The sequence below is a fragment of the Anoplopoma fimbria genome, chromosome 19 (genome assembly GCF_027596085.1).
Source record: "Anoplopoma fimbria isolate UVic2021 breed Golden Eagle Sablefish chromosome 19, Afim_UVic_2022, whole genome shotgun sequence".
NCBI classification, from domain to species: Eukaryota; Metazoa; Chordata; class Actinopteri; order Perciformes; family Anoplopomatidae; genus Anoplopoma; species Anoplopoma fimbria.
The window spans coordinates 26,132,878-26,149,087 of NC_072467.1; the positions used below are offsets into that span (position 1 = coordinate 26,132,878).

A 16,210-nucleotide genomic window follows, 5' to 3' on the forward strand; every position below is an offset into this window, starting at 1 on the left:
CAACTTCAATTATATGGACATGGTTTGGTTTTAAAAAAGTCAGACTTTAACGATCGGAATACAATAACCAGCATATTATGTCGTAAGATAGTGGCTGCAAGTGGTCGTAATACAAGTTCAATCTTTTCTGTCGTTCTTGGAAGCAACAGAATGCGTCTTCCGCTAACGAGCAAGTGGGTCGTCGGGCAAAGAGAAAAGTATTCATATTCTTTTTATATTTATTAGCTCTATTTTGCGCAATAAATGTTCTTGAAACACCTCTTGTCATGTGAACTATGTCCTAGAAATACAGTCAGGATTTCCGTCAGAGCTGCCACACCACTGCTTTACCCCTTCAGAAGCATTTACGTTGACTTTTTAGGAAACGACCTTGTTAAATCTGCACACACACTTCCCGCCTAGAAAGCACACATTTTCCAACGTTTCTGACATTTTCTGGGGTCAACCACTAACTTCCATCTTAGCGGTTTAGCAATGTTTACCTAACAAATTGGGGTAAATGTTATCATCAATCAAGTCATGTATAGTTGTTCATAATGGTATCAACATTTGGTGTTCAAACTAAGAAGTGCAAAGTACATACAATTCATAAAAAAATGAACTGCAGGCCTTTTTACAAAACGTCAGCAGGACGTAGTTTTGCCATCCAGAATGTAAATGATGAGCTCAACATAAAGCTTAAAGTCCACTCTGTGTCTCTGTAAGTGAACACACTGGAACATTCGTCTCCAGTTCTGGTCGGTATCATAGTGACCGCTTCCCTGGCCCGCCACTGATTACCCCTCGCCAATGAAATCATCTTGACAAGTCATTTTTCACAAAAGCACAGACTGTCCAATCTGGACGTCTCCGTCTGTACGATCCTTCTCTCCCACTGAGGCCGACGCTCACAGGGACAGAACTGCCCAACAGCTAGAAACTGTCCAAATGTCCACGATGTCTCAGAGCACAGTGTGCCTTTGACTCTTTTTAACATGAAGTCTATTTCAACTGCTTCACCAATGTGACACCTGCATTAAGTGTTATCTTTTCATATTACCATTGAACGAAATACTTGTAAAGCCAATCATTATGGGAACTAACACCAAACTCTGCAGCCCGTTTCAGCTTTTGGTATCTTTTAGGCTTCTATTAGATCACTGCCCTGATTCAACAGCTGCACACATGCTTTATAGTTGAAACTATTTCCTATAGAATTATTGGGAGCCACTTCAAGCAAGTCAAGTACGACAACGCAAGGACAAATCAAAAGTAAACTAACTAACTGGTGAAGAAAATGTAAACATCTAGCAGCTAAAAGAGCCAAATGTATCCAAACCATTAACACTTTAATGGTTTGGATACATTTGGGCGGTTGGGTTTCACTTTTGATTCTCCACACCCTTAGTGGACAAAAACTAATTCATTACTCAGCTACCACTACTTTGCTAACTGACGGCCATTTTTTCCCAGCAGCTTACAACCATTTACCTCTTGCCGGTTTGGGAACTGCAGAGGGTCTTTAAATATCTAGGACATCTAAAAGAGTTCAGGGCTTGAGTGTAAGGGTCACCACCAGTTAGCCATTGGCAAGCATTTCGAAAAATTGGCAATCAACTTTTGGCTACCATCAATGGCAATCACTTTTTTAAATATAAAAAATAGAAACAGCAAAGTGTGAACCCCGAGATAAATGCAGTTTATTAACTGTTGCATAAGTGATATTTCAAATATTGCCGAGTCATAATTTTGAGTGTGAAGCATGTAACATACACATGACATGTATGTATATATGTAGCGTTTTCAAGTTGACTTGTATATCTGCATAGTATCTTAAATACTCAAAATATAAGGTGACTAAAAATGGCAGCCATATTTTCAGTTCCATCGACCAAAAGGTGATGCCAGCTTTGCAATCACTTATACAAGTTACTGTTGAGCACTGGAGATTTAATGACATTGAGACTTTTCTACTTTCATCAGCCCTTTAGACATTGTGCCTTTGTAAAACTGTTTCTTTGTGCGAGTGAGAAATCATTGCTGGCTGTCGGCCAAAGCCTGAACCTTGTGGTCCTGGCTTCTGGTCCTTTTCCACCTAGACTCCTTTTCAGCCGCCACTCTACTGTTCTGTATCCTGAAAGCAGCTCCCTCATTTGAGAACAACACCTGTGACTGGTTGACACAAACAAAACAGTTTCCTGCCCTGAGGGTCGGGTAAAAACTGTAGTCTCCGAAAGCCTTTCCAGAAAGCTCTCGGAGCAGAAGAATGGGTGACTTGTGGAGCCGCCGGCCATCATGTGGTACCGCTGACGTTTGGCTAATCTGCCTGCAGCCTCTTTTCTTTTTCCTCCAGGACGAAACCTGATACGGCAGCTCAGCCAGCTTTAGCCACACGCTAATTAATCCGCGGCACCGAAGCCTCTTAATAACACTCCAAACGCCACAAACAATCGGCGTAGTCGTGCCAAGCCCTGGAAGCTTTTGGTGTGGGCGCGGTGGAGTGGTACGTTGGGGGAATTGGCAGTATGGAGATAAGAGGACTTGCACTAACAAACTGGCAGGGCGGAGGGGGTTCGGTTCCCTGTGTAGCTCTGTGTAACCATGCCACTGCAAGGTGCTTTCTGAAACGCTGACTCATAAGGCTGGTTAGCTTGATTTGTGCTTTGATTGTGCTGTGACATCAGTAGCCCTGCAGCTTGTGGACAGACGATGCTTTTCTTCTGAATGTTTGAAGGGGGGGGGTTAGGTTTGGATAGAGGACTGGAAAGCGGGTGGATGATGGGGGAGTTGGCTTAATCCTCTCTGTCACACTGTCCCGCTTTGTCAGAGATGATATCAGGCCTCCATTTTTCACTTTCTCTCTCTGCATCTCGCCCGCCCTTCATGATTCGAACCGACCGTCCAGACTTCTCGCTATCTTTCTTAACTCTCTCCATTTTATTTATTTCTCTCCCCCCTTCTTTGTTCCTCCCCTGCCTTCCTCTGTCTTCTCTCGGATCAGGCTTATCAGCGACAGAACAAACGGGCCCTTTGTGTTTTGCGACAGAGAGGAGGCTTATTTCATTGAAACCTGGAAAGGATATCCATCCACAGGGGAGATGAGGGGGGCCCGCAGGGGTTCTTTCATGCCAGCAGAAAAAACAACATGGGCAAAGTGACGGTGAGGGTGGAACACAAAAAACAACCAAACACCAGAACCACAAAGAGACAGAGACAAGGTGACATCGGGGCACGGACCGTCCTAAATTTAAAGGAAAGGGAGACGGACAAAAGTTACAGACGAAGCAGGACGGATAATCATGAATGAAAAGAGAAGGGGAGAAGGTTCAAATTACTCTCTGAAGCCGCAGTTCAATATCAGCAAGGTTGACAACTTTAAAGCCACACAACAAGCTCAATCTCAGGGGAAATGAACAAAATGTCTGCAGCTTGCAAACAGCCAAAATAACAGCAACAGGGACAAAAAAGTCAGACAGCGTTTGGCGTGCAACAGAGCAATCAAGGCTCATTTAGTTGCCTCGGGGAATCAGCCACAAACCAAAAAACGGATTGTTTGATAAGAACAACTCCCTGCCTCCCTGGAGTCCCAACACTGTGAATGAGTTGCACATTAAGAGCTTATTATAAAAAAGCCTGAGCGGACAGCCTTAAAAGTAGAGCATGGACAAACTGAGGCGCCCGATCCTGACCTAAATACAGAACTGCAGAGAGAGAGAGAGAGAGAGAGAGAGAGAGAGAGAGAGATGGAAGAGGGGCATGCGGGTGTTTGCTCGGAAATAACTCGGCGTTCCAGCCCCTGGAGGACAAGCGACCTCCAACGAGGGGGCGAGACGGGTTCTCCGGGACGCCACCGAGTCATTCTGTGCAGCCTCAGTATTCGGTTACAGCAGATCGATACGTTATCCATTTAAACTCATCCCAACCTTCATTATATATATATATATATATATATATATATATATATATATATATATATATATAATATATATAAATATATATATATATATATAAATATATATAATATAATATATATATATATATATATACACACAAGTTCACAGCTTGACGGTCATAAAAACAGATTATGTCCTATCTAGTAATGTTTGAAAAGTGCAAAGATCAGAGATTGGAGGCATTACCATTTCCTCTCAACGGCTCTCAACATGTCGACGTTGAGCCAGCAGCTCAAAGCTAACGATGCTAACAGCGCAGACAACGGCAACAGTGCAAAGAGTGCTAACAGTTACTCCACTATATCTTTACAATGATAATAGTTGTTTGCTGCTATATTAAAGTTCAGAAGGCTAAATACAACTCATTTAAATGAGGTGCAGAACAGTCCACAGTGATCAGTGTATAGAATAACAGCAAGTAGACCACTGGAAGTAATAAATAGTAGTAAATATGTCATTTCTGTGGAATATTGAACAAAGATCTTGATTCCTGCAGGCTTTGTTGCAACTTAGACAAATCAAAAAGTAGAGATGTTGTCTTTGGATGTTAGAACAAGTCTGTGCTTTCCAAGTTTCCCATCATTTCACTTTGTAAGATTCTGTGATTGTGAAAAACATCGCAGAATTAGAAGAGATAATCATTAATGTTCTGCAAATCACCTTCTCCAAACCACTCATTTAGATCAAAAAAGAGGCCAAAACATTCAGAAACAAAAACAGGATTCTCACAAAATCTGTATCTGTTTCTTGTTTGTGGACCAGCTACTGTTTAACCATCAAACACATTTTTTAAACACAGAGCAACCATCAGCAGAAAAACTAACTTTCCATCCTCAAAACTCACTTAACACGTAGTTTAGCAGTGTTCACGTAGAGACAGTGCTGAGAACTTTGCCTGTATTGCAGGCCCAAATTTCCCACTATGTATGCAAATAAAAAACAATTTCACATTTTACTCAGGCAGCAGCGACCTAATTGTTTTTTCAAAAGTCACTAAGGAACAACAGGAGCCAAAACCAGCGACCTCATCCGTCTGTTTTTATTACAGATAGTTAAGCAGGTGGTGCTGGGTGGACGTGAGGATTTGATCACACTGGCCTTTTTCTGGCAGGAAGCGCTAACCAGTCGCTCAGCCAGCTCCCATTCAACAAAGGCAATTATAGAGAGAGAGAGAGAGAGAGAGAGAGAGAGAGAGAGAGAGAGAGAGAGAGAGAGAGAGAGAGAGAGAGAGAGAGAGAGAGAGAGAGAGAGAGAGACTGCTTATCAGCGGGTAATTACAAAGCAAAGAAAGAAACAGTGGGGCCGAGTCTGTCATTGTGATCTCTGCAGCGTTGTGCACATTTCTCGGGGGGGGGATAAAAAGCCACCGACTCAGATCTAGAGATACCGCATTCAGACAGAAGCGTTCGCGACCATTCATCGCTCATTAAACCGAAACGATACCAGACTCAATTCTGGGTCACAATCGCAGCTCTCATCTCAAGTCTTTCACTAAAGGGGCGGCCTGCTCCGGCCAACAGGTTGTGTTGGATTCAACCCAACAACGGCTGAGATCTGCAGAGGCTCGGCTAATGAGTACGGGAGTGTGTGTGTGTGTGTGTGTGTGTGTGTGTGTGTGTGTGTGTGTGTGTGTGTGTGTGTGTGTGTGTGTGTGTGTGGACTCACCCTCAGGGCCTCTATGACCAGGTCACGGGCCTCCAGCTCTCCTTCCATGATACTCAGCAGAGTGAGCAGCTCTGGCTTGCTCAGGTTATCCATGTTGAACTCACATTTCTGCAACACAGGACATAAAAATAAATTAAAAAAACACGTCAGAATCTCACAATACAATCATCAGTTTAGTATGAGGGACGTGTAATGGACCCGTAATACTTCTTACATATCCATCAAACTGTTTTCATGACAATGAGTATTGATTTTTTCTTTGACCATAAACCAGAATCAGCATTACTGCCTAGGTACGTTTGCACATGCAAGGAGTTTTTGCATTTCTCTCTATGTATTTACACAGAAATAGACCTAACCCTTTAGAGCAAATACAAGAAAGCTGAACAAACAAGGTAGGGGAATAGAGAGGACTATGCTATAAAACCCTCACAAGTAAGGGATTTAATAAAACAGCTAGCAGAACATCAATCTGCAGAAATGCTGAGTTTTCGACTGTTTGGCGAGCAGCAGTAATGGTAAAGGGACTCAAACAATAGCGATGCCATATGGAGTAATGGCGTCTAATGCGAAAAGGCCATTAAATGTTAATTAAAAGGCTAATCACTTAGCTATTTGTTTAGCTGCAAACGCATTTTAAAGATTTTGGTTTCTTGTATTGCTTCTCCAGAAATACTTTTAGTATTCATACCAGAATAATAAAGCAATATCAATTCTGTCTTGTGCAACATTAGCCTACATACAGTACCAGTCAAAAGTGTGGACACACCTTCTCATTCAACTACTTTAAAGAATCTAAAATATAAAACATATTCTGGTTTGTTGAGCATTTGTTTGTTTACCACATAATTCCATATGTGTTCCTTCATAGTTTGGATGTCTTCAATATTAATCTACAATGTAGAAATAAAGAAAAATAAAAATAAAGAAAAACCATTGAATGAGAAGGTGTGTCCAAACTTTTGACTGGTTCTGTATGTATGAAGTTTTTTTAACTAATAATGTTATATTTTTGCACACTTATTTTGCAACTTTTACTTTGCTAATTAATCTAAATACTTCTTCCACCTCTGATGTTTGGGCGTGCTAACATTTAGCATATTAGCTTACCGTTCCTATAGCAGCAGCTAATTATACAGCTTATCGTCATCACAGTGGGCAGCTTGCTTTAAATATGCATCTCACATGAACACCACAAATCACTGCTACAGCCGAGGACATCACCAGAGATATGACAAATGATGTAAAAAAAAAACACAACATGCTAATATGAGAACACAAAATGTTTCCATTAGCATTTCTCTCCAATTATAGCTCAGATTGAAGAAATGCAGCTGTTGTTATGAGAATGCTTTCAAGTGGACGTTTTAAACTGTTTGTGGCTCTTGCTTAAAAGTCCAAGGATCGTCCTCTGGTGATCATGAATGTCGACCAAAACCCATTTAATAGTGTCAAACACAGTTCAGTTTGGACCAAAAAGTTGGGACATTGAAACCAACTATGAGCCGTCACCAACCGACCAACCAACCATGAACATTTTATCATATATACATTGAGCTAGTGTTGTCATTATTATGCAAGTGAAACCAAATATTTGACATTGAAAAAGTTGCTTATATGACACTGCGTCACCTACTCCAGGTCTCTCCACCTGTTGTCATTAAGAGCAGCCCGTTAAATTAGGCGAGATGTCCCGTCCTACCTCGTAGCTATTAGGGCCTAATTACATCTAGCTAGGTCATTAAGCACCTATGTGGTCAGTGGCGGCCGCGGGGCTAATGGGTGGAGATGACTGTAATCGGGAGTGACCAGAAACACTTCATGCTTCCACTCGTGTCAATTAAAAGCTTTTTTTCCCCTGGTCTAATTATGAAAAGCAGAATGTCTGATCGTGGGAACTTTCTTATTTCTTCTGACGGTGAATCACATTGTCTGCGCTATAAAAAATACAATACATGTTGATTATAGAAGCCAGGTCACTGTGGATTTTTGGGGTTTAATAGAATGCAAAAAACAATGTCATTTTTCTCTCTACCTGCACATGCCTCACAAATTTGAATTGAATTGTGTGAAGACCATTCCATTACAACGACTTGCTCCATTTCATCAGTTTTGAATCTTTGTTCCGTGTATAAAGTTTGACAATTTAAGTTAAGACAATTTGCAGATTAAGATTTAACAAAACTAATTTAAATGTTACTGATAAGGAGGGTGCATGTTTGTAGTTTACACTAAATAAAAGCAGGGAATTGGCTCCTTTAAGACCAGTTTCAGCATTAAAATGCTACTTGCATGTTAATTATTCTGCAACAATAATTAAAGTTTTTGGGGGGTTTTGGACTGTTTTTCAAACAAAACAAAATATTTGAGGATGTCCAGTTGGAAAACATTTTCATCAGTTTCTGAGTAATACATTATTCTAGAAAATAATTGTAAACTTAATCAAATAATTGTTGGCTGCAGCCCTAATGTACAGAATAGTAGAATAAAACTCTGAAGAGGACTTTTTATAGATTTTGATGATATTTGTGGGTTTTTTTGTTAATTGCTAATTTTGTAATGTTTTGGTACTTTTACCAAAGTCTGCACCTGAGCACTTATTTCATCTCTGGGTTATTGTTTAGGTGTTTTGATGTTAATTTCAGCAATAAAAGTTACAGCTGAAAAAAATATTTGGGCAGGAATCAGATCTAAAAAAAAAATGTCACTGAGACAGTTAAGAAACTAACTAAAAACGTCAGAAATGTGACAGAAGATTGGAGTTTGAGTTTCGAGATGTAAAATTCAACAACAGACCAAAAGGAAACTTTTCTCAAGTCATCGTGACTTCTGGGGAAAAAACAGAAAAACAGAGAGTCCAGTTAAGCTCCGATTCCCCGAATGAGAGTTTTTTCCTGGTCACAACCCTGAACATCACAGCGGCATCTAGTTAGTCAACATTCCAAAGCACAGCGTCAAATTGTTGTGTTCAGGGACCTTTAAAGGGATTATACTCATTCAAAGTAGAACCAAAGTGAGTTCAATTTATATAAAATAAAGCTCGGTGACAGTATAGTTTCCAGTTTCTCGTGTTGGCGACCAACTGCTGAGACATTCAACCAGCTGCATTCTCAATATCTGGAAGCTTTTCAGCAGGATTTTTGTTCACTAACACCTCAGTAAAACAAAGACTCGGAGCGGGAAAAGGAGGAAGTGTAGAGCGTCTCGGGCCTCTGGTGCACATCGGGCTGATTGCTACCTGCTCATTCTGGTGACGTTTGGTCGTCACGTAAAAAAGCATGATTTACAAACCTACATCTGAAGCACCGCCAAGATTATTCCATTTCATCAAGGAGTCGGTCCAGAGGTCCCTCGGATAGAATATGACTTTGAACAGGCCCGCTGTGAGATTTCATCAAGCTGCTGCCTTCTACGTGTCCTTTATACGCTCCGGTGACGTTGTTTATTTCAGCGCGAGAGGGGAAAAGTTCATGCTCGCACAACGGGAACAGTGGTAATAAATCCATATGAATAAACGGGCCAACACTCTCTGCTTTAACCCTCGGAGCACCAAGCAGGTTTTGCAGGCGTTATTCTCTCCGGTCACATTTTCTCTCTGTGGCTTTGATTTCTCTCTGTAATATATAAATCCTGCACCTGTATGGAAACAGCACAACCATGGGCGATATATAGAGAGAACTCAAAAATGTATTTTGTGCAGTATGAGGCCGTCATAATGAAATAAATCACAGAAATAAAAAAAGCAAGTTGAATTTCTATGATCATTTATGGAAGCTATATAGACAACTTGTGTCCACAAGTGTTACCAATGTTGGAACAAACGGAGGCCATACGTGCTATATACATATTGACATATATTCAAATGTTTACAACCTCTCCTCTCTGCTCTGTGTTCAGTCAAAGTTTCATGGAATTGTTGTCACGTGACTGTTGGTCTCATACGAGTCAATCATGGCTTCCAGCTGCGCTAAGGAGCTCAGAATTTAATGCATTTTAAAGGATCTGGTTTTTTGTGGGGATGTCTTAAATGAGACATGTAGAATAATAATGTTTTTGATGGGAAGAAAAAAAATATCACAATTGTAAGCTTCATTTTTGGTAGCTTTTTCTGACGGAAGCGTTTATCCCACATGATGTGTTCAAGGACTTGAAAATCGGACGATATTGACAGGTACAGCTGCTGGCTATTGTAAAAAAATAATAATGTTTTGGGGATTATTAAAAGAAGACCTTTCAGAGGGTTAAAAGTCTGAGAAGTCTTCTCAAGACAGGTAAGGAAAAATCAAAAGGTTTTTAAATCAAGAAATTGTGTTTCAACATAGGAAGTTTGGAGACTTCTCCCTCTAATATTTTATTTTCAAAACGGGAAGTGTTTAGTCCTTTGTGTCCTTTATACGCTCCATGACGTTGTTTATTTTTACCGGAAGGGAAAAAAGTTAATGCTCAAACAGGAAGAGTTGAAATAAATCCATATGGATAAAGAAGCCAACACTCTCTGCTTTAAAAGCTAGTTTCAGTTTCTAACAAAGGAAGTTTTGAGTCGTCTGGCTCTAATATTTTATTTTCAGAACAAGGAGCTGGAAAGTGTTTCAGTTAAGTTGAACCACGTTTTAACTCTGACGCCATCGCACGGCAAGCCTGGAAATAAAAGCAGGAGAGATTCCAGAGAGGGATTGATTCATCCACATCGATCCCCGAGCCACGTTTTTTTTCCCCGGCAGCGTTCGCCACCCCAGAGGATCGGTCGACTCAGGGAGGCTTGATGGACGGCGGCCCTGAGCCTCGCTGTCCTGTCACGGGGGGGGGCTCTGGGTTTGGTGGAGGGGCTTTTTTCTTCTCTCTCTGCCGTTTCTGCACAGCGAGCAGGTGAAACAAGGGAACACTCATTTGTTCCATGAGTCGTGTGCCGAGCGCCAGGGGCACGAGCAGCCTGGCCGGCTCGCTGTTAGCCGCCGGTCTGCTTAATAAGCCCTGTGTCATTTCAGTCCGAGCCACGAGGGAGGAAGGGAGGGAGGGAGGAGGGGGGGACGGACTGCTCCTCCATCGTTTTGTTCTGCCGAGGCCTGTACGTTTCTCTAAAGGACTCGTGTCCTGTTACAGCAAAACTGTGCGATATGACAGCCTGTAAATAAGACGCCTGTGAGGGGTAACGAGAGAATAATGCTATCATGTAAAAAGGTCAGTTTATTTTATTTTGTTGTATCCAACAATGCAGTCAGTTTTGATTAAACATGTTCAGGTTTTGAGACATTTCTTGGGATTATTTCTAATGAAGTTCAGGTGAAAAAGTGTTGAAATGTAAATATTGGCTGAATATAAATCTGCTGATTATTTTCTAAATTAATCAGTTGGTCAATTAAATGTGAGAAAATAGTGGAAGATGAAACGTCGCATCTTCAAATCGCTTGTTTACTTTTTGAAAAACAGTCCAAATTCAAAAGGAATAGCAGCAAATCCTCCTGATTGAGAAGCAGGAAGAAGAGAATTTGGACCAATACTTTTGGACCAATTGTCAAAATAGTTGCGGATTAATTTTCTTTATATCAACTAATTGACCAATGGTTCAGGTCTAATGTGAATTATCTGAGTGACATGTAAAAACATAAAGAAATAGTTTATAACTTACTTTGTAGAACTAATTAGAATAATGGACATAAGCAAGATCATTTATTATCGACTTGTCGTACGATATATATGATTTTGAGATCGCCCGTTGTGTAACATGTGTTTGTTTAGATCAGAATGTCACAAATATTTAAGCCAACATGATGCCAGAACAAACTGCAGGGTCAGAACCTGAGGGTCCATTTTATTTATTATTTTAGGGGTGTGGTTTTATTTTTCTTATGTTTAATTCAAATCGAATATTTGAAAAAAAATTCACATTCTAATTCTAATGTCTAAATATCTTTAAAAGTTTATTGTTCTTTAAAAAGGTGCATTTGCATTAGTATGCTAATATAATATCATATCAGAGGCATTAAATGGTCTTAAAATGACAATATATATATATATATAAAATGGACAATATATATATACACAATATATCATCCAACAAAAGTAGTCTTTGTGACAGGCCTGTTCTGCATGGTTACATTATTTGTAATTTAGGTTAAGTGACCCTTAATTAGATTGTACAATTAAAACTTAATCTTCTCTGATGACCTATCCAGCTTGTTTACAGGGTAATTTGAAACACTCCTCCTGCGTGAGAGCACAGAAAATGATTTTGTTGTCAGGACGAAGACGCGATGACATTACAGCCACTTGTGTTAATGGCACTTCTCCAATATGGCAGCATGTCCCACATACCCACTCACTGACACAGTGGTCCTGCCAGACATCATAGAGAGCCTGGTGACATTTAACCAAACAACCCGGGTCTTATTTCTGTAGTTTTTATGATAATATTTCACTGATGAACGTCATGAAACAAACACGAGCGAGCTGACAATCAAACTTACTTGGAAGTTTGGCAAACTGTCAATCATAAACTTTCATTTGTTTTGCAGACCGACTTCCTGCTTGACCTTTGACCTACTGTGGTTAACACAAGTGTGTGTACACAGTGTTTCTATGCAATCACAGATTATACTACAATATTGGTTGGCTCTGATAAACTAGGTGATCAGCTCACTTTTTGATCTGATTCCCAGTCTGCATATTGCAATGGAGTCATTAAACTCAAGACTATCAAATCTCTTATCAAACCTGATATTTGTCATTGTATATATTTTGGATTTGCCCCTTTTGTTATTGTTCTCTTAGACATTGTATATTTGCACTCTTTGCAACTGCTGCACATCAATAGCCTTAGTATAAATAAAGTTTTATCTCATATCTCATCACATTAAAGTAGCAGGTTTTCTCATTTGTAGCTGGTTAAGATGACAGACATCAGATTAGATCAGCTGTAGATGATTAACATTCATTATATGTATGCTAACATGAAAAGTTCTCTCTCTGCAGCTGGTGTCTATATTCAGACAAAGATTGTTTGTGAGTGACAAGACGCTTCACTCTGTATCACCAACGTAGGACCATGAACGGACTGTTTTTTGTAGTTCAACCAAGACAAACCGAGTCACTTCACATGAATTTAAGAATCTTCATTTTTGATTACGGTCGAATCTGTCAGATGCATTAAATTCACATTTCATACATTTTGCAGCTCCTCTTATTTTCAGGTTATAGAGACGAGGCTTTGAACTTTAATTAAGGCTAAAACTCTTTCAACCTTCTCAGCCGACAACAGGTGATTAGACAGCGTTGAGTTACAGCTATCTTATTTCAGCCTTTAGTGAATCGCAACCAATGAACCAAATAAGCCTTTTAATCATCTGACTGCTCATGTTTTTTGGACTCAAGATGTTTCTGCATCCTAAGATCTCATCAACTTTAACCAAATAACTAAAAGAAGCATGTTTTCCTTTAACTCCAGCAGGTCCATTAACTGTTTATAAGAAGTGGACGTAGTCATCGTGAAGCTACTCATTGGTTTGTGGACTACTGTTTTGAAGTGTTGAGTCCGACAATTTGGCGGTCGCCATCTTGGCTTTTTGCAACGAGAGAACAGGAAGTCACCATTTTTGAACTGTGGTTCTGGTATCGACCTGTCAATCACAGTGTAGCCCCGCCCTAAAGCATACCCTGCTTTATGGTCTGTTTGACTCTAAATGGAGCATCATTTACTAAATGAACATCATGCTGTATTGAAGAAGACTTGAAACTAGAGATTGAGACCATAAACTCATGTTTACAATGTTTACTGAGGGAATAAATCAAGAGAGAAGTAGAGTCATTTTCTCATAGACTTCTATACAACCAGAGGAGTCGCCCCCTGGTGGACAGGAGAGAGAATGCAAGTTTAAGACACTTCCGCATTGGCTTCACTCATCAGAACCAGAGGTTTGCTGCAGGCTGCACACATGCTGCATGCCACACCAGCATGTCTTATGGTAAACGAGTGGGAGGTGACCAGCAGAGTGCCTCTCATTGACCTCTGACCCCTCTCTTGACCGCGGGGGGGGGCCGGTCCTTCAGAGACCTCACGAAACGAGAAACTTCCCCCCACCCCGGGCTCACAGCAGAGAGTCTGACAGGGGTGAGCAAAGAGCAAAGTGCTTTATTTAACCACCACAGGCATGATGGGAGTTGGGGGTTGGGGCAGGCGGAAGCCCCCCCCCCAGTTCGCTGGAGGAAGAGTTTGCTGGCAGGAGCAACTAGGGGAAGGCTGAGGAGGCTGCCCGGCTCCCGTGTCTCCGGAGCACCTGTTCACCTCGACGCTAAATGCATAAAGCGGCCTCGGGGCCGTTCTGACACGGTACTCCCAGCTATGCCAGCTGAGTCACTGAAATTAAGACCAGTTTAGAAAGGTGTCTGGTGAGCAGCACCCCCACCCACCCCTGCAGCTCTTCTCCCACATCTCCTCAGCTCACCGATCAAACCCCCACCACCACCACCACCACCACCACAACACAACCCCACACTACCACCCACTCACCTCAGGGACCCGTGGCTGCTTTCTATTCCAGCAGCCTACATCCAAAGAAGTGTTTTAAAGGTATTAAAACACTGGATGTGTTACTCAAAAGTTCAATAAATCAGAAATTCAAGTTGCATTATGGCTCATTGTGCATTACATTGCCAACAGCGTGGCAGGTTGCATCAGGGGCAACAGATTGATCAACCTGCACAACAGAGGGATGTGAACGGCAACCAACCTGTGACAAATCACAACTATGTGTGTGTGTGTGTGTGTGTGTGTGTGTGTGTGTGTGTGTGTGTGTGTGTGTGAACAGGAGGAAGACTACTTTGGTCTTGAGTCAATATATGTGTAAACCCTGAGGAGGGCTCCTGGCTGCAGCCTATGGAAGCCTGTGAGGGATCATGTGGGACTGATAAAATAACCATTTTTTTTTTTCCTTTGCCACTTGCAGCTCTGCAGGAAAAGCGTTTGCATAAATAAAAGAAAAAGGTGGGATGCAATGCTGTGCAATGCTCGATCAAAAGCTTCTACATCCAGCTTTAACTCCACAGTCTCTGCAGCAGGAGGAGGCTACATCTGCTACATCTGCGGGGTTGAACGTTTCCGAACAAGGCGAACAAAAGAATCCACTTGAAACATTTAGACGCAAAGAAACATTGTATCCAGTGAGTCGTGCATCCCCATTTACAGCCAAACACCCTTGTTTTCCTCTCTCTATATATATAAATATATAAATATATATATATATATCTCCTGCCATAGATGCGCACTGCTTTTCCTCCCCCTTCTCTCCAAAACGCACCATGTTCTAACCCAACACCACCAGGACGCATGGAGCTCTCTCCTCCTCCTCCTCCTCCTCCTCCTCTTCCTCTCCTCTTCCTCTCCTCGGTGTCTTACCGTGTCGACGGTCCCCAGCCCGGCGGTGGCCAGTGTTTGTCCCGGAGGAGGCTGCTCTCCGCTGGCTCCCTCCGACGCCATCTTCGGACTGTAGAGGTCTGCTGCTCGGAGCGACGGCGCATCCGGCGCAGGTTAACTATTGCGCTGCTGAGCGCACCGCACAGGCATGGAGAGGAAGAGAGAGAGGAGAGAGAGAGAGGGAGGGAGAGGGAGGGAGGGAGGGTTTGCAAATTGGAGGTGTGAGAAGAAAGAGAAAAGAGTGTAGAATGATAAAGTCCTTTATCCGGTGTGGGCGTGGACACACAGAGAAGGAAACCAGAGGAGAAGCGGCGCTGCGTCCCGAGGAGAGGAGGAGGCGCGTCACACAGAGACTGACAGCAGCTGTTGGTCTGAAGCTGTAAGAGACACCGGGGAGGGGGGGGGACTGGAGAGACTGGGGGGAGAGGAACCGGTGCACCAGTAAGACCAGATAAGAGAATCCTGTATAAGATAAGATAAGAGAATCCTTTATAAGATAAGATAAGATAAGATCCTGTATAAGATAAGATAAGATAAGATAATCCTGTATAGGATAAGATAAGATAAGATAAGATAAGAGAATCCTGTATAGGATAAGATAAGATAAGATAAGAATCCTGTATAGGATAAGATAAGATAAGATAAGATCAAATAAGATAATCCTGTATAGGATAAAATAAGATAAGATAAGATAATCCTGTATAGGATAAGATAAGATAAGATAAGATAATCCTGTATAGGATAAGATAAGATAAGAGAATCCTGTATAGGATAAGATAAAATAAGATAATCCTTTATATAAGATAAGATAAGATAATCCTGTATAAAATAAGATAAAATAAGATAATCCTTTATAGGATAAAATAAAATAATCCTGTATAGTATAAAATAAAGTAAAATAATCCTGTATAAAATAAGATAAAAATAAGATAATCCTGTATAAAATAAGATAAAGTAAGATAATCCTGTATAAGATAAAATAAAATAAGATAATCCTTTATAGGATAAAATAAGATAAAATAAAATAAGATAATCCTGTATAAAATAAGATAAAATAAGATAATCCTTTATAGGATAAAATAAAATAAGATAAAATAAGATAATCCTGTATAAAATAAGATAAAATAAGATAATCCTGTATAGGAAATAAGATAAAATAAAAAATAATCCTGTATAAAATAAGATAAAATAAAATAATCCTGTATAG

At 40.9% G+C, this 16,210-nt stretch overlaps 1 protein-coding gene across 1 annotated transcript in view; it reads right to left on the minus strand.

Moving 5' to 3' along the window:
* cttnbp2 (cortactin binding protein 2) overlaps positions 1–15,166 on the minus strand; it is an 88,681-nt gene extending 73,515 nt beyond the window's left edge. Inside the window, 2 exon segments of the mRNA XM_054620239.1 lie at positions 5,598–5,705; positions 14,986–15,166. Of these exon segments, the coding sequence (XP_054476214.1) occupies positions 5,598–5,705; positions 14,986–15,066 (189 nt within the window). The 5' untranslated portion in view covers positions 15,067–15,166.
* Between the last annotated feature and the right edge of the window lie 1,044 nt (positions 15,167–16,210).